The sequence below is a fragment of the Hetaerina americana genome, unplaced genomic scaffold (genome assembly GCF_022747635.1).
Source record: "Hetaerina americana unplaced genomic scaffold, ioHetAmer1.1.p SCAF_1, whole genome shotgun sequence".
NCBI lineage: Eukaryota > Metazoa > Arthropoda > Insecta > Odonata > Calopterygidae > Hetaerina > Hetaerina americana.
The window spans coordinates 90864282-90884442 of record NW_027286069.1 but is presented as its reverse complement, the minus strand read 5'-3'; the positions used below and the strand labels follow the sequence as shown (position 1 = coordinate 90884442).

Genomic DNA, 20161 nt, shown 5'->3' with positions numbered 1-20161 from the left:
CAATGAGGCTTCTTTCCTTACACGGAATCCATTCCACTGATAGCTAGGATGTAATCAATCTCCTACCAGATTCATTTTATTTAGAAGGAATTTTTTTCTGGAACGGAGATACCTCTTCTCTGCCACGCCACTTTTCAATGGCAAATGGGAGGTGAGCATCTTGTTTTTTTTACGATGGAAAGGAGTTCGACGGAATATGGCGAGCTTGGTAGCTTAGAGATTTGCAGCATCTATATAGTAATCCATCGACCCGGAAAACGAGCTTCCATTTACTGCCGTTCATCGTTGCAAAGGCATATTACCAAGGGTATGAAACTTGACTAAGGCTATCGGTATATTTCACAGCAAAGTACTTGCGACAGAAAACGTGCCACAGATATTCAAAACCAGCAACTATAGTCTCAGCGCGGGTCCTAACGAGTGTTTCCCAAAGGTAGGGCCAATACTACTCCAATTGCCATAAAAATCCTAAGCCATCCCAATCATTGTACTCAATGTGTGCGTCGTGTGGTTTCGATTTAATTCCAGGAGTAAAGTCAATGCTAACCTAAGAAAAACATTTGGTGAAATTAACGAATTGGGAATCTAATGTTCATTTTTGGATATCATTGTTCTTGGTATTGTAATATTCAATTTTTATTCTAGATAAAACCATTTATTTTCCTTTCGTGCTCATGGGACTTGATGCTTGTTTACGGTGATAAATGACTGTTCTCCTGTTCTACTTTCGTCCATGGGTAGGGCAGTCGGGATCTGGTGAAGAGCGAGCAGATTTTTGTGGATACGATGCGGTAGCTCCGTTAATACAAGTGCCAATCAAATGAACGGTTCCGCCAATATATTGAAAACAGGATCTCAAATGCACCATTTGTCTCTTTAACGCTCCTACAGCTTGATAATGTGGACTCCTGGATTAGTTTCATTCGTTGGCAACCAATAATTTCATTTGTTGATTAATTCCTGAATAACACTAAAATGACAACATGTTAACGTTATCGAGTAAATTATTTCTTGCCTTCAACTTTCGTTCCTTTTTTTATGTTGTGAAAAAGTAACATTCAATATGGAGGTATATTAACAAAGTAATATCGTTTAAGAAAAATTTGACTATTTAGTAAGAGATCAGGAGTATTTTAAATAAACGAAGGATAAATATACAAACTAGGAAACTAAGCCGAAAAAAAATCCATAGCATAGGACCGTTAAACCCAAACGGTGGAAAATTCACATTAACGTGAGTTGGTTACAAAAAAAACCCGCACCGCAAGAGCAATAACTCAAGATATTCGTTGAGATACACTCCGACTCGTCATTTTTCTCATCGAGAGGCCAACGGGATCAAAATTTTATTAGCCGTATCTGACAGGCCAGCAGAAGGAGAGAGAAGTCGAGCATGCTTCAACTTATACAATGGAGGAAGCACTATATTGATCGCAAAGGGTGAACGTTTTAGCTATAATAAATTCTTCCCCGTTGCATGAAAATGCCAACGGGACTCCAAACAAGCTGCTGGTCTCATTTTGCCCCGTGAGCCTCAGTATAGAGATTGCTTACTCCTAAAAATATCGTGCATCTTCATACTATTTTCCATACATCCTACTCAACCCCTATCGAACTCCCGAGGCTTTCGGAATACGATGGCCCGACGAATTAGGAAATTTCGCACGGAAATGGATTTTGGATTATGAAAACGTTGGAGGGTGGAGAGAGAAGGAAAAGTGAATCTGGAGAGTGAAACGGGAATAGCCAGGGAAATCTTCTTTTAGCGTATTCATCTCGACTCCGCCTCCATTCCCCACTCGTGCCGGTACGGACAATAATGTCCAAAATTATGCGCTCCAAATATCCTATCAGCTGGATTTTGCAGGTTCGAGAATAAATTTTCCCCTCGGTTAAACTAAGACTAAAATTCTGTTCGCGAATAAAATGCTAAAATTTCCATCGATATCAGCAAAATATGTTTTATTTCACGTGAAGGGTAAAAATGAAATTTAAAAAAAGCAGAGTCACCAAACTGAATTTTTATACGAAAGGTTAAAGGTCACCTCGAACTAAGTCATTAGTTGCGTTAAATCCGACCATTCAATTCAGGAGAGAAATACCTTACATCTGTCACCTTGGTATTCCACGGAATACTGTTAATCAGAAATGTTTATTTTAGATGGGGTTATCCGACAGTATTGGTTTGGATTTAAACCCGGGATCCTATATCTAGCACTAACTAGGCTATCATACCACCAGTAAATATCGTTTTTTATTGATTGGGAAGTCACTCACAGTTACTTAAACCCACTCTCCGTATCAATGCGGCAGGTTGTTAAATGCCTGGCTACGTATTTTCTATTTTACTTCGTGATGGAGAACACAAACATTTTAATTAATCTGATACAAATGTTTGCCAAAAAACAGGAAAGATGACAACTTGTCGAAACAGTTGTGAATTAAAAAAATCAAATCTTCTTGTAGCTGGTTTGGGGGACGCCATGTAAATTAAACCCGATGAAATTAATTCTGTTTACATTCTTCCGGATCCTGAATCCATTCAGTCCTATCCCAACCACGCCCGGTTCGCACATTTTGCGGACCCAAGTGACCGTGCGAATTCCATTGATCCGCGTTTCCCCTTGATTCAATGAAGGACGATCCCCATCCGAGTAGCGGCAGTTGCATTTCCATGAAAAGAGCCAGTCTGCTTCCTTCCTCCCTCTAAACCGGCAGTCTCAAAACTTTGCACTTCGTTTTCCTCTGAACTTCGTTTTATTTTCATTTTGTATTTATAGACTCGATCAATTCCACCAATCGAATTCTGAGGCGTTCTAAAGGTAAAACAACCCCCACTTAAAAAGTTTGCTTGCTTAGTGCTTCGTTTTCCAGACAATTTTTGTTCAGTTCCATTTACTATAAACCCATTCTGCTTTACAAAAACGTCACCTAGCCCCGATATCACCCCCGACAAGCAATTTTTTTTATATGAAGTAAGCCATTTTTAAAATATGCGGTGTCCACGTTCTCTATTTGCGTAAGAATGTTTATAAGAAATTTCACCAAAATTTTAGAGAAATTTGCACCCTCCTCCGGTATTCAATATGACTGTAAAACAAGACAAATGGCAAGGTTGGTAATACTGTAAATAGGTATAAAAAATGCTCATGATTCGTTATTGTAAACTTTTGATTTTTAGTTTTGGTCATTAATATTTTCTTGGTATAATGTCTCTATTAGGTTGGTTGCTCCACCGCTGAAATGAATTCATTCGTTTCTTTAAATTCTGTGAAAGTCAAAATGAATTATGACAAAATAGGTAAGGTCGTAACAAGATTTTTATTTTAAAAAGTTCACTATGAATAGTGATCAGAATAACCCATTAATATTCCTAAACATTTCTTTGGATGTCTGCTAGTCTCAAAACCCAATATACCATACACGACTTACAATATATATTCAATCATAATAATACTGCACGTAAATGGTTTTCGTACTTGAAATTTTCGCGGGATATCTAAGTGAATAAAATTAAGGCTTTACATGCATTCCATCTATAGATGAACCCAAAGAGGCTGAATAATAAGATGCAGGCTCATTATAAAAACTTACATTTTTCATCATAGGGAAACATTTTTCACTTTTCATCCTCGTTCAAAAGCTGTTGTACTGAAATGTATAAATCGATGGGAGAAGCTTCAAATTTTTAGGTTTCACTTTCAAACAAGACACAAAGCTCTATATTACAATATTCCGGATGTAAACTAGAATGTCAACCATATTTCCGTTCGGTAACAGTCGAGAGTGTTCATCAGTCACTCGTGATCAGGCATGCGTGTTCAATAACAGTCTCAGCCATTCGTGGAATGCCAGATCATTTAAATGGACGACCGAAAAAAAATGAAAATGGGAAAGTGGGAAAAGGGGAAATGGGAAGAATGGCCCAAGTACCCCAGAGGTAAGTGATACTGTTAGATATGATTCAAGACATGTAACTTTTTTGCAACAACAACTACGTATTACTTACACTGGAGATTTACATTGCAATGCAATAGTGGTAATCATACTACTACGGAGGAGGTCTGGAATACGAAGAGAAGAAATGTCATCATGCAGATAACGAAATCTAACTCGTGGCCAAGATGGTGAAGAACTTTAATGGAGAAAATGACTTAATGATTCTTAAAGATTGGAAAGCAGTTATCGCGGAGGGACAAGAAGGGGAGATGGTTGATAACCATGGATTGAATAAATGAAGCGAAAGAGGATCTCATGAATTACGATCTAATATGACCTTTTAGAATCAAACACATTTCTGGAAACCAACGTCAAAGATAGCACACGCGGAGAAATCCAGGAAAAAAAGATACCAGAAATAGATAAAAAATTATCGCATTTTGGTTCAACAGATTTCGAAAGCAAATTAAAGACCGTAAGAGCTAATTAGATATGAAAATCGACAAAGATTAAAATTTGGTAGTGATGGGGTCTTGACTTACATTTGAAAACAGAGAAAATCAATGAAGAATGTGCGGCTAGGTGGAATAATTAAATGACTAAGAATATAGGTTACTCTTCCAAAGGGTGATGAATGGCCATTTATGGCATTCAAATGGCAAGTAACATTGAGGGCAGATTGTAAGAAATGAAATATATTAATACTGTGAGGCGCGGAAGGGAAAGTGGGAAATACGAAAGAAAACGAGTAAAAATGAGACATCAAAGAAAATACGTTGTGTTTATTAAACGAAAATATAAATTAAAAATTACATGACAGAAAGAATTTTCAGCAGAAATATACAATAAATATGCATGTATATTAGCCGCATAGGAAGAAGAAGAATGGAGGAAGTATATGCGAATGAATTAAAGACATTGTGTTACAAGGAAAGATGAAGCAGCCTACGAAATGTGAGAGGTCACTTCGGCGAACATCATACAAAATGCATTGCTATTCGGAGTGCTAAGGGAGATATCTTCATGAGAAACGAGGGAAAAAGGGAGAAGAGAGACGAAAGACCGGATCCCTGGGAAAAAATGACTTTGGAATAGCATAGAAGAATACTCTATATTGATGCATTTGATGATGGAGACAAAAATGAGTCCTCTATATAACTCTACAAATCATAATTTGATATTGCGATGTAGGGTTTTCGTAAATACAAGGTTATAAATATATTGAAACGCCCTCAGAACTACAACCACAATAAAACATAAGGGAAAGTAGACCATGAACAGAATAAAAAAACCTGAGAAAGCGAAATAAATCTACGACACGCATGGCAGGTAAAATGCCAATTAGCTTCTAGGAATACTTTTTAATGTCCCCGTTATCCAAGAAGCAACGGGCAGGAACATACGACAATTGTAGAACAGTTAGACCTCATGCGATTCATAAAAATATTTTACAAGTATTACTTTTAGAATGATGGGATAAAAAATGAGCATGATAAGAGTGAAAAATTAAAATATCAGATCCTGGACCCCAGTTTCTTTCCTTTGCCGCCTGCAGTTTCCCAGGAAGATCGGTGCCCGTAAAAACTCTCTCAGAGAAGAGACTGCAAGCAGATTTTTATTGCATCGGTTTTTTTGGAATAAACAACTTATTGCGTTGACTTCAAAAGAGTTTTGGCTGTGCTAGTGCTCCACAGCGGACGAAGAGATATTTTTAGGCTCCATGAATAGCAGGCATTGAACAAATACTGCCTTTCCATTCAAGAGACAAGGATGAAGAATAAACCACGACAAAGGTGCTTCTTTTCACCACTCAAAGTGTCTTCTCTGTTGATATTGAAAACGCTGCTTTCCAAGTGAGATAAAAATAAAAATCAAGTATTCATTGCACGAGAAAGAACAATCAACAGGCCACAATTTGCTGATGGAACAACAATATTGGTAAAGAAAGAGGAATGGCTAGCCTTGAGAAAGGAAACGAAAATACACGCCAGATATTAATTTAAACGAGACTAAAACATTTTTAATGGAGGGAGACACGAGGGGCATGAAAATATGCAGGCAGTAAAAATATAAAATAGTCGATTTTTCACACCCCCAATGAAACAATGATTTAGAATAGAAAAAGTAGAAAATGTAGAAGTACATGGACAGAATGGGGTAGATAAGGCAATCTACTGGAAAAAAGAAACGCAATCTTGGAAGAAATTAAATTGAGCATATTAGTATCGTTGCAAGTACACGCTCTCAGTAAGTCAGCCTCTAAAGCTATATATCAACCAGATAAAGAGAGATATGAAGGTTTGGAGGGACGGAAATGAAGATACTACCTGGAAATATAATGGAATGGAGCGCCGCAATCTTACTAAAGATAACTGCCGACGATAGCGGATTATTTCGTCGGAAACACAACTATATTATATAAGAACGAGAGTCCGTTTCGTGTATGGGAAAAGCATATCATTATTAGGTTCATAGTATAAAACTGATTTTTATGTGTTAACTCTAAAAACAAATGCAAGTGAAGACAGCTTTTGGAGTCGTACATGTACTACCAGGGAGCTAATAATGTGAATTTGTAGCGCTTTGAAAGCTCTATAATGGCATTTCAAAATTACTATATTTTGTTTCAATGCAACAAATAAAAATATACCATGAACGTTTGTGGCCACGGATGTGTACATATGGCACTTGACCTAGGCGAATAGAGATGAGAAGATTTATGTCATAAATATGAAACTAATAATGCAAAAATCCCAAAAATACATTTTACCACGAGTACATTAGTAAAGGAAATGTTGTCTCACAATATAGGCCATTGTCACTGAACAATATGATGTAGTTTTTGAGCCTCTTTGATACTTAATTTATTAATATTACGTAAAATGTATGCATCTCTACAGCACAAATATGAACATAATTGCTGTATGGCTGATGTGTTGAGACGTCAACTTTTTTGATGTGTTTAACCACACCATCTGTTTCGAATGTCTAAATAACAGAGTTACTCAACTGATAAGTTCTATTACGAATTATGCACAAATCAAATTAAAATCATTCACGTATACTTCAATTTTTAAATCTCGAAGATAAATCTTACATTTAAAAAACGAATCGAATATAAAATATATAAATACATTTCCAAAGTAAGCTCGAACTAAGCCCACTACATTACTTCTTCCTCTGAGACTAAAAATGGATGATGATTTTAGTTCATTTAATCAATAATGAAAGAAAATTTTAATCAGCAGTCTGCTTCTACTTACATTCTAATTTTTAAGTGTTCAGTTAGAAAATTTACGTTGGGGAAGCGTAAGTACATGGAATATCTTGGAAAAATTCACCGTAAAAGACTATATGAATGCCATTCAATATTGAAATGAAAAGAATTACATTTGGAAACGACCATCAAAGACTGGCATGCCGTATTCAATAACAGCGAAAGGAAAATAGAACGGCGTGCCTTAATAAACACGATATTGAAAAAAGATTAGTACATTAACGTGATTTATGAGCATTTTGGCAATTCAAGAGACATAAATTACTCTTCAATGATGTTATTCAGCAGTTATACGAATTGTGATTAGATCTAATCTTAGGTGTTAAACTGAAATATACGAGTGCAAACTGATCCTTCTCTCTACGAAAATTTCTTTTCAAAGTCCTTCGTATCTCTAATTGTTCTACTTTATTTTCGAATACTTTAATTCTACGTTTTATCCCAACATTCTAACTTAGAGTTTACTCTTATTTCATAATAGTATCCTAACTATGCGGTTTATGAATACTCATTATTAGTCATCCATCAATCAAGTACATGAGCAGCTTTAAATAGCTAATTTTTTTACGAATTTTATACGGATAAATTTCAAAGAAATACGCTTAATCGAACATTTACATTAATAAATGTCATTTAAATGGTATTTATTTTTTATTTTTCCCATCAATAATTGACTAATTGTTGTCTCCATTCTTCTTATACATCATTACAAAATATTTAGAGCGGTGTCGTTTCCAGTCAAACCAATTGTCGGATTTATTGTGTGATGGTAATCTATCGATTAATTTCAATTGAACAAAACCGTAAGGAATAATTGTAGAATTTTTTTCTCAATTTTCCTTCCTATAGCAAATATAAATCGTAAATAACATTTGATTCGATAAAGCCAAATTTCTAAAGACTTGTGAGTTTGGCTTCAGGAGAAAATTCAAAGGAGAAAAAAAATCGTGACCCTTCGAGAGCTGCCATTTGTATAAATTGAGAGCGTTTGCTTTGATGCATTATTTTGATGAATAAATATGATGATGATGATTTGAATATGATGAACACTTGAAGTAATAATGGATAAAAACAGGTTCAAAAATTACAGGAAGATCTAACGTATGAAGAGAAGAATATGAGCTCTAGGTGAAGTAGTATAGAATCGTTTTTCTCTAGCAGGAACATTGTAAAGTTTATGTTGATCAAGGATAAAAAATGTCACTTTGATAGAAAACATTCGTCCGCGACTCTATACTCATTGACTGGTGTCCAAGATAGTATTTTCGATTTCCTAAACCCTATTCTAATGAAAATTTCCTTATGGTTAATTTATAGGTCGATAATAGATGGTTTAGATGATTTAATTTCACTATCAACCCAGAATTTTAAAACGCTTTTATGAAACATTTTTATGCTTCGCTTAGATCACTCAGTTATCAAAACATAATTTAAAAGTTTTTTTATATATTGATAGATACAAGTATTACTATTTTTTTATGGATCGTATTGACTAATTACAGAGGTTATGCGATTTTCCAGAAAGATAAAAGCTGAGTTACTTAACATTAAAAAAGAGGGATGAAAACTAGAGCAGGTCCAACAGTTAACCTAACTCGGGAGTGTGTTGGACCAAAGTGGTCAGAGTAATGGGGGATAAAAATTGCAACATGCGAAGAAGCTTTCACAAAGAGGAATTGATGACAGGGACCTTGAGTAAAGATTTAAAGGAAATGCTCGTCAAAACCTTGATATGAAGCGTAGTTTTGAACGGCGCGGAAACATGGTCATTGAAACAGGATGATAGGCGCAGATTGGAGGCTTTTGAAACAAGGGCGTGGAGAAGGATGGAAAAGGTGAAGTTGACGGAAAAGAAAACAAACGAGGATGATGGAGGCTAGGCATGATGATGGAGGAGATAGGATTGTTAAGGAAATTCCAAAGGAGGCAGGAAAGATGAATACAGAGCATTGTGATTGGTTAAATTTGAGGTTGAAGACTGATTAGAGGGGAGAATTTTAAGCAAGCGAGGAAGGGGAGGAAAGGAATAGTACAGCGATATTGGATGGAATCAAGGGAGGAAGAAACTATGATGAATTGAAGTGGGACTTATTGTAGAGTAGGATGTTAGGTTGTGTTTTGTTAGGAGAGGTTGGGAAATTGTCGCTGTACCGTTTGGCAGCTTGCGTTCATCAAAAACCTAGCTTAACTGGTAGATTACCGACGAAAAAATACCATTTCCCTAATTATCCCACTCACGTTGTAATTAATGTCGTTAATGTTTCAGCATATTGGCAACAGATGTAGATGACTTTGTTCCGATCTCTCTTTTGGGGTAATGAAATATCATCAGCCGCGGCGAGATGGATGGAAAAGTCAATTTCGAATATACGCGGTTATCACCTCGAATAGTATCTTGCACTTAAGGTGTCGTAAGTGGAACACGCTCCACTTAACCTCCTTTTCGATATCGCTAGTTAACTTCGTGCACACACAGACGTGTGAATTTGATAAAAATAATTGTATCTACAGACAAATCTCTCCTTTAAAACCGCGAAATAACTTCTACAAGTATGATCGCTCAGTCTTCCTTGCCCTATCTTGCTTCGCCTTGGATAAAATGTCTAGTATTTCTGAAAGGCAATTACCGCTTCCTGAATATATCCAAAGAGTCTTCCTACCTTGCATCGTTTACGCCAAAATGCGCACTAATTAACGGGGAAGCTAACTAATAATTTGATAGAATATCCATGGCTAATAAATTGAAACATTTAGATAGACTGCGAACCGTTAGAAATGATCGAGGAATAGAAAATGAAACCTAAAAAATGTACGTAGCCTCTAGTCCTAGCGTTTGAAAATGAAGCTCAAACGATCGGTTGCTGATGGCTATATAATTATCATATTTTGGTTGGCAACGCATTTTAATTAAAGTTGGGACATTAAAATCATTTAAAATAAATAAAATTTTACCATCGACCATTTTTTCCATTAAACCCCATTTAAGCTTTCAAGTTACTTGCATAGCAAACAAAATGAAGTAACATGTGAATTCTATGATTCGGACTTTCAGTTACGTATGAAGGTTAATCTTGAAATTTTCTGGACGTAGATAAAGATTTTTCTTGCCAAATTAATTAATAGCACATTAAAATTCATCCTGTTACCCCTTTTGTGCTGACTCTCTCATAAATCTCAAGGGAAAGACAATTTTTTTTAGAATCCTTCCAGGTATTTAATTTCTCTCGCGCGTCCTTTCCGTGGCCCTGAGTACGTCGTGAATGCGCGCTTATCTCTCGCACGGACCCAACTGTCGCAAATGCCTCCCTACCTTCTCACCAGTGCCCACACGTGTCTCTACACGATCCCATTAAGAGTTCGGAAAGCTAATAGTCGTCTTTGGTTCAAGACACGATGGCTCATTCAGAGTCCTTCCGACAGGCCAATTTTGCGCCCATCTTCCATCCTTGTTTACTCCATTTCCAGCAAAAGGACGCGTATTCGGCGGGGTAAAAAAAAATGACGAAGTCTCATATCCCTGAGGAGTTCACAGAGTGCACAGCGGGGCTCATCGCTCATACAGGGAAACCTTCGAGCACATCCCCAGATAAGAGGTGCTCTCATATCGCGTCGCTGGGCGCAACATCAAAGGCAGGTGATCTTAAGAGCGTGACGTCACCCGCGTATGGAGAGGCCCCGACGCTCCGCACATGGCGTTCACCTGGCCGCGCGCCTTCCGGGGACGCGGCGACACGGACTCCGTCCACTACCGAGACTCTAATGGTTCCCTATCCCTCTCTATTCCTGTAGCTAGAGATATCCTGCTGACGTGCCCCTTTGTTCTTCGTCCCGTAAATTGAAATTCCCTCGGCCTTGACTGTTCCGACGTTCGCATGATATTGGTTCCTCGCAAAATATCGCCAGGGAATTCGAAGAACCACTTGCATCGCTGACGAACGTCTACTCATCAGGTTTCGGGACAGAAAAGCGATTCGTGCGATCGATAATCCCGTGCAAGGCGGCTCGTCCCAAAGGCATTCCGCGCAGTGGATACACAAGGAAATGGAGATTGATGAGACTCAAAATGCATTACTTATAAGGGACCAGAGAAATTTTGGACAAGTATGCCTCCCTCTTGAAAATATAGGTCGATGGAAAATATATTTTTTTAAAGAAGGTTCTAGTGTTTTTAAAAGCTATTTAGGTATTTATAAAAAATCCAGCCACATAAACCCTTCGCCAAATTTAAATGCACCTACCCCCTCGGTCAAGCTGGGCGTACCTCTGAAACTGTCCCATCTCTCCTAGGCGCTAACCTTTGCGCTTATAACGTTTACTTGTAATTCGTTAAGAACTGAGTTTCTCCGTGGGATTCAACTGGCAAAAGAACAATAATTGGTCAAGCCCTTTATTTCATTTAACGTAATTTATTAAGGTGTCGAATAGAGTGAGTAGACTGTAGTAGTAGTATGTGAATAGAGTGACGACAATCGACATGATGTAATTTAATGGCGCCTCTTCTGCCCAAGATCCTTGATCTAAGTTTAAATGAAGTAAAATGTGGCCAGCCCGAGGGAAGGGAGCAACATGAGAACTATTGGCTGACAACACGCGAGGATACTCAGGGTCCGTTCCACTGGACTAAACGTTTTAGTTCACGAATGCCAAGCAATATAATAACGTGCATATATTGCAACCTCAGTGCATCTATTGTTGGGTAGTAGTTTTGAGGGGAGGCGACCGACAGCTGAGGTCATTTGCGCCATAGGGGATGGATAGGAAAGGATGAAGGGTGGAGAGAAACCCGGCGTCGGCATTAGCCTACTCTTTACGAAAGGCGCCAAGGGGTCCGCAGTTTAACGTCCCATCCGACGGACGGCGTACTCACTCAAAGTGCCCTCCACAAAGCACCTCAAGGAGGGATCGAGATACCTCTGAAAAATATTCAACACCGCCGGGATTTGAACCCGGGCCCTCTGGGTGGGAAGCCAGTGCGCTAGCCCCCGCACCATCTCGATCCCCGCATCTATTGTTATCAGAATGTATGGAATATTTTATATTCAACTTTATATTGTTTTCAGAAGACTTGAGAGCGTGGTAATCTACGAATTAGATCGTTGTGCTGATGGCTGGTGGACACCGGTTTAAAACCAAGTCACCCCGGACACCTGCATCTTTATCCAAGCCGTGTGATTTTTCTGTAATCGGATATTCCTGGGAAAATGTATGATTCACATTTCTGAGGATTTAGTACTAATACGTACTTAATATGCCTTACGGAGTTAAACTCTACCCTCACCGAACGAGCCAATCCTTGCGGGTTGATAACCAGGGTGGCTCCTTTAGGAGACGTTTAAATGACCTCTCGTAGCTTTGAGAAACGGGCCCCTGATCGAAAGAAGGGCATGGCCCTACAACGGGTGACCTAACGTGAAAAGGGATGAATTTCCTTTCTCGGCCGTCCCGGGACGAACCCCGCCCGGGCGGACTGCCAAACCGGACGGATTGACCTAACCGCGACCGGGGCTTGTCGCTGTCGTCCTCGACAACTCACCGCTTGATTTGAGGGAGCAGCTGCTGGGAGGCGCGGCGCAGGCCATCCACGCACTGCCGCCTGAGCTTCCGGATCCTCTCCCTCAGTTCCGGGCAGTCCTTGGACTGACCGATGTGGATGAGGAGGTCCCTGAAGAGCGCCACCTGGGAGTTGCAGTCCGTTATCAACTGCGGAGAGAAAGAGAGAGAGGGATATACGTTGGTGGGAATGATGAGGGCGGGGAGGTCAGAGAGCCAACCCCTTGTCCTTCCCCCTCCTCCCCACCCCTCCGAAGTGGCGGTGGGGGTAGAAAGTGAGTAAGCCCCGCGGGCCAGGTCGGCATTCGATCCCACCGGCGAGGGGCACGTGATTTATTAGACGGCCTGAACGAGCCCCTCAGGGATTTGTATGCACGCGTGGCCCCCTTTAACGGATGGATCGGATTTTCGATCCTCACCACGTTTAAAACGGAGGAGGCCAGTCAATTGGAAGCAGTTGTGTGTGGCCAAGTTGAAGTCTCTTCAACAGTGGGGGGTGGGGAGAAAGAAGGGGTGAACGCGAACGGTTGAATTCTCGGAGGATTCATAAGGCAAAGTAAGAAAGAATTTTCCGAAACATCCTTGGAAATCTTCGAGGAACAAATAAAGCAAGGGGAGAGGAATAATAAATGTCTGCCTCAAAGATGTTTCGCTGACTTTTAGTGGTTTAAGTGAGTGTGGTTGGTGAAAAGTGAAACCATAAGAGCGATTCCGCAAAGGAATCACAAGAAGGAAGAAAAGTCGGGAATTTAGACAAACTTAATGTAAAGTCGAGATGTAGGAAAATATTACAAATTATTAAGGGAGGAAGACAACTTAGGTCACGTGACATGTTCTACATTTGTTCATTATTTTCATTTTCAATACTAAATACATAAGGAAGAAATATAAGAGGTCGAAAATAATTGCGAAATAAAATGTATAATAGGTGACAGTAAGGCGAATATTTTTGTAAGTGAAGGAATTAATGAGAAAACCATAGGCAGCGCACAAAGAAAAATTTCGTTTATCAGTATGAAGTGTGTTTCTACGTTTGAAAATGTAACAGTGAGAGAGGATGGAAGGAAGCTTGCTAGTTGGAGGGCTGGAAGTACGTATAACGCTGGGCTGAGTGAAAACGGATAAGTGCAAGCGTTGCGGGCGGTTGGACGCATGTTCCCGGTTAAGTACACAGACGACACATGAGGTATCCTGAGGAGATGAGAAATGCACTGACGTGGACAAAATATGGGGTATTCATACATTCAGAGACTCATGTAGGAAGAGTGTAGAGTGATAGACAAGCAAAGAAGGATGATGAGATGAAAAATAGATTTTTAAAGAAAAAAAAACAAAATTTTCGACTACATTAAGACTCAAGTGAATCGATTATTTTTTTCTTACAACTCACTGTGTATGTTTCAAAAAGAAAACTAACACTATAATTAGGGCAAAATCTTCTAACTATTATTAAGCACCGTTTAATTGGCGAAAGAGTTTATTTTATACCAGTTTAAGCGATACACTAAATTGCTTATTATTATCACCATTAAAATGATTACTTTACGATTATCCTGTATACCGATTCTTAAAGCCAGGAAAGCTCTCTCCATATTATCGTTATCCAAAAAAATAATCGAGAAAAATGTTGAATTCCCCATATAATTTGCTGTTACATTGCAATGAAAAGTAACTTACAAATTTAATCAAATATGAGTCGCAATTATTCCAATTTGCGTCAATATATTTTAATTTATATTTCCTTCCCAGGAAAGTTATCCACCTACTAAGTCCTGGCTAATAATTCAGCATCCGCGGATTCGTTTTCGCAAAATGATTAATTCAAGATAGGATATGTTAGTTTTATTCCTTTTTTCTTAATTACGGATGATTTTACCTTAATGCAATGAATTGGTATAGACATTTATTTTTACGAGACATTGGTTTCTACGATCAAGATGTAAAAATATGAACCAAGTTTTTTGGATAATTTAATGACGTGAATCACTCTTGATTAAGAATAGAAGGACGAAAATATGGGGGCATTTATACGCCCAGAGACTGAAAAACAGCCATTTAATAAAACAAATATCCTGATTTTTCCGGTACATTTCTCACGCACTAAATTTCCCTTTATTATAAATGCGCTTTTATGTTCGCGCGTTAATTTCCGATTCACCTTTGCACAAATCGGCAGTGTATATTATGAGAGTAGACAAGTCATCTCAAACGTGATTTCGTACTGCATTACCATTCTATAATCATCAATATTTTGAGAATCTTAATTACGCTTATTTGCCATCACTACACGAACTCGTGGCAAGAATTTAAGATCCATATAAATTCGAAACGCATATTCTGCTTTAGCAAACAATTTAGCGTGTCCCTCATATTGTAGCCCTGCGGTTGCAAGGACGGTAAATATTTGGGCTACCCCGAATATTGTGTGTTTATTTTTAGGGCGCGGTGATTTCATGGTCTGGCGAAGAATGTGCTTTTTTTCGGGCAAACGGTATCCACGCCTTTGGGGGGGCACCATATTTGCGGTGCAAAGCTGTCGGCAGCCTCGGGTCATACGGGCGACATTTTTGTCTTTTTGAAGGTTTTGCACATCATTAACAGGCTCCACCTTGGAGAGTGTATTCTGTTGCGTCTCTTTAATGATTGCAACGAGAGATGCTTGAACTTTAATCACAGAGTATGAAAATATCTGTCAGGTTTGCCCATTAAATCTATTGTTCCCTACCTTTAAAATCTCACGACAAGGAGAAACTCAGAGTTCCACTGAGTGATGCTCAGTACCTAAGGAAAATAGGTCTAACTGGCGCATTCTATCTTCTTAATCAGCCAGCAAAAAAGTTTAGCGATTAAACTAATTCTTTAACCACGAAGTCGCAAACATAAATTAAACTCCAACGAGCCATCGTTCACAAGCGAAAAGGAATTTTTTTTTAAATTAACATTTAAAAACTACCGTGCTGCCGATATAAAAGCTAAAGAAATTCTTCATTTTCAACTGTAAGACAGCGATGCATATTCTCCATGGAGTTGGAATAATAAATTGGCTCCTATCTCGGTTGAAATGATTCTTGGAAAATTACAAGCTCCAAAATTCCTCAAATACCATTAATGTTTGCTCACGCGATAGATGTCATTTTCCCACAAAATCTAATTCCCTACTCAAGTGGACAATGTGACAGTTTGAACAGTAACGAGAATCGTGAAACTGATTCGCCGCATATATTTCCGAGTTCGCCTGCGGAATTTGGGCCGGGGGACGCAATTCAGCAATTTTCACGCGCTTGCCCTGAACACAGCCTCACATGACCCCTAATATTTCGTCAAAAGGAGTTAATGAATTAAATAACTGAGCGATTAGCTATAGAAATCGCAAAAGGACAAGAATTATTGAATATTTTAGTTTTCGCATGTGAAATTACATGGATGAGCGTGAGATACCCCCGAACGCTGGAGGAAACGATTTGAATGGAAGCGATCTTTTCGCATTGGGGTACCGCTGCATGTCATCCATTAATCGGGCGGAGACATCAGAATGAGGCCGCAAAACGATTTCCCTCCAAAAATAAATGAGAAAATTCGAATCCTACCAAAAAAAATTCACAATGCACTAAGATCCATTACTCCCCATCGCTCGATGACGCACGCGCGTTTTAAAATTAAACAGTTTTTACGTACCCACGTGCTTTTATTGACTTTTTTTTGTAAGAGTAGTAACGTACGACGATGTCGCTTGATTTATTGATGGCGATCAAATCCTTTTTCTCGTCCCACCAGCCCCCTTTTCCCTCCTTCTAAAGTATACATCGCCACTCTCTTCAGATCGATGCTATATCCCACTCCTTCGGTCCCTCTCCCCCCCCCCCCCTACCTTACCCATCCACCCACGCACGCACACACACACACACAACCCCCGCACGCACGCAAACACACACCAGCACACGCCCTGCCCCCTCACTCGGGTCTCTCGAGCGTCTTAGTGGCTCGCTCGGAGGCAAAGAGGCACCGGAGGAGGGACGCCAACGCGGAGAGAGTCGCCGAAATCTCCGGTGATTGGTCCGCTTTAATTTCACCCATGGACGGGGGACCCAAGAAACAAGACTCTTTCTCTCCCTTCATCCCCGGATGTTGCCCCGTTCCTTTCATTCCGCCTCAGAGCCGCTGCCTAATCTAAAAATCCCCGAAAGAAAATAGCCCTCCTATTATAAACTGGCCACGTATCGATTATCCAGGTTCTACCATTTAATCATTCTCAACGGAGGGCCTTAGCCTCATCTCACATAATACCTTCATTGAAGTGCACTCTCAAGGTATTATTACCCGTTGCATATGCATTTATTCCTGCAAATAATGATCAACCAACTTGCGGCACTGAACTGATGCTCTACTTAAAATTATTTTTAAAAAATTGTGACCCGGATAGTGAGAAAAGAATCAGAGTTTAAGAAATTGGCTGCTGACTAAACTTTGGCTAAACTGGTTTTGTCTCTAAGATATCAATCGATATCAAATCACAAAGCACACAATCAAGTTTTCTGGGTCTCCTCTATATGACTAAGTTGGGCTACAGACTTTTCTACTTTTCTTACGCGAAAAAGGCAAAGTTCAATGATTTTCTTACACAAGTTATAAATCTATTAATACATTTTCCAATTATTTTTAAATTTCGACGCGCTAGTTCGAATATTTGTTCCCAGCCGTCCAAACCTATGGTTTTAATTTCCTAAAATTAACGTTTGAATTTTATCTATTATTGTCTCTTTTGTAATGGATGCAATCATGGTAACCTAACCTATTTTACTAAAATGAACTACATGCAATGATGCGGCAGCATACTGTGTTATTTAAAGTAAAAGCTTTGTACTAATTCCTCAATTCTTCTGCACACCAGAAAATGTTCTGATTGAAAAATTCAATTGAGTAATTAGGTTTGTAGATAACTATCGTAGTTATCCTTCTGGAGATGGGTTTGAAGCAGCCCTCTATCATTTTCTTCTCATCTAGCCACTTCATTTCTAAGTTCAGTACCCATGCTTTTAATTTTGTCTCCTCTGCGTATTCTATCCTAAGTTTAACATTAGTACTTCCCGTCCATCATTCTTTCCTATATTGTCTCCGTATATTGTTATGATATGGATTATCAACACTGAGTCGTTCCCTTTTTCTTAGCAGAAATGTCAACAAGTAATCCTCTTCATAATACTTCTTCAGCGGGAAGTCGCTTCACTCATTTAAACTTGATCTTTAATGACGGTATTAATATTACATCGTTTTCAACATATTAAAATTCAGTTTATCAGGCCAAGAGGATTACTATTAACGGAATTTTTAGAGATAACGGATTTTTTGTATGAACTCGTAAAAAAAATTTCGGCGCTAATGATTTCCACCAACAAGTACACTTCTTTAACTACTTAGATCCATTCAACTGCATTGCATTTGTTAAAGCAGGTCTATCTTTCCGCATGGAAAATGTTCCAGTTTGTTCATTACTCATTGTCAGTGCAAAATATCTATTAGCCCTTTCTACGATGAGCTTGTAATTGTCACTAACGTAAACTAGGTCACCAATGTGCTCCATAGTTTATTGATCAGTCAAAACTTCCATTGCTTTATTGCTCAAGCAGTTTCTCCCCAAAGTAGAGTGGTACCTACAGAAACACAGCGCCGGATTCCTTCGAATATGCCTTAATATGAGAGTATATTCGAATGCAGAGCATCTGGGAGAGGTGTTGAGTTGGTTTGTGGGGAATGATATCATGAGAGCGCGTGTCGGAATTTCATACCGCAAAGGCAGACCTGTCAAAACGACCTTCTCGCTTTGATCTGAAACGGAATAGGGTATAAGGCGGAGTGCTTTAATCTTATAATCCACCAATTTGTATTATTACAGTCAGATTCTCACCGTACCAGAGCCGTGAAAATAACATTAAATCATAATTAAATAAATTATTAGATGGTCCTTAGCTTTTGCGGGCACGTGAACAAGAAGAGTTACTTGCCTCAAGTAGACATGGGGAATATACACTTTTACAGAGGCTGAAATGTGTAATTCAATTGTTATCCTTTCACTTATAATGCAAATTATTTAATTATACGTATAACAATCTTGACACACATTCATCTGTTCTATCATGCGTTTGCAAGTGAAGAGGCATTTATATTGAAGCCATCAAGAGATGAAAATAAGCCAATGGCTCTTTAGGATTATTAATATATCAGTAAATAAATAAATATATATAAGTTAATAAATATATATATGTACATATATATTTACTATAATGACAAATATATATTAAATAAATATGTATACATTATAATTGTAAATATATATTTATTTGTAACAATATGACATCGTTATCTTCATGCTTGGGAATACGAAAACTGGGAGTCATTATATGTGCAGCTTTGCGATGAAAGAATACAAGCGTGAGTAGCCGAGAAAGAACTGTTCCTGTAGATTAATACATTTGGAAGATCACTGTAATTATAACTACACCTTAGTTCCATAGGTATGATAAAAAAAAGCCACCTTTCCAGGTAGAATGAACTGAAACGACAACCTTGCGTATATTAGGAAACTTATCTACTTGAATACTGAGATCCATTGTTATTTTGGTTGCTAATGTTCTTTAAATGAATACAAGTAATATTAACGGCTTTCTATATGCTAGATGAGCATATCAATTCCCTTCATCAGATATCAAATATCAGCTTATGGAGAATAGGGCATGATGCAACCAACTGATTCCCCTCCCCTTGATCATTAAAGAGACTCAATGAAATGTCGGAGATCTATGGATAATAATGATAGGTGATTTCTCTCTCAGCAGTGCAAGATTAGACCACTTTCACTGATTTACTATTCAATAGTTAATGGTGATAATACACCGTTTTCACTTCCTAACCCGATTCAATTCTGACAAACAATTTGCCTGCAACGTTGAATATCCACAGGATTAGCCCACCCCTCTTGGCATTCGGTACCACCTGGGTAGGCACCGGTGGTCTTTGGGCGACACTCCCCAGGCAACTCTTGGAATTCCCGCCGGCAAATCCCGCTACCCGAGTTACCGGATAAGACCCTGCTTTGCCAATTAGTAGTGCATAAAATTCGCAAAAATGTTTGCCGTAAATAAGGCAACTGCCTAGCAAGCCATAGCTTCTGCCATAAGGAATGCGAAAATAGACCCAACGGGGTCAGACATACTCAATGCTTCGCAACCCCGAGCGAGTATGAGTATCTTATTTTTACGTCAAGTAGTTTTTACGGCCCATCTTGCTGAGGGTTTTATTTCCTTCCGATAGATTTTCTCTGGCATGCGCCGTCAACTAGCGAGTTGTGAAGAGAGGCGCGCAAAGGTATTGCAGATTATGGACGGGCCTGAATAGTAGAGA

General features: G+C 38.8%; 1 protein-coding gene across 1 annotated transcript in view; it reads right to left on the bottom strand.

Annotated features, from left to right (window-relative positions):
- Nucleotides 1-20161, bottom strand: part of LOC139694635 (regulator of G-protein signaling 7-binding protein-like) — a 94331-nt gene that overhangs the window by 63256 nt on the left and 10914 nt on the right. The window contains exon 2 of the mRNA XM_071593124.1: nt 12750-12916. Within this exon, the coding sequence (XP_071449225.1) occupies nt 12750-12916 (167 nt within the window). The remainder of the gene's footprint in view (nt 1-12749; nt 12917-20161) is intronic.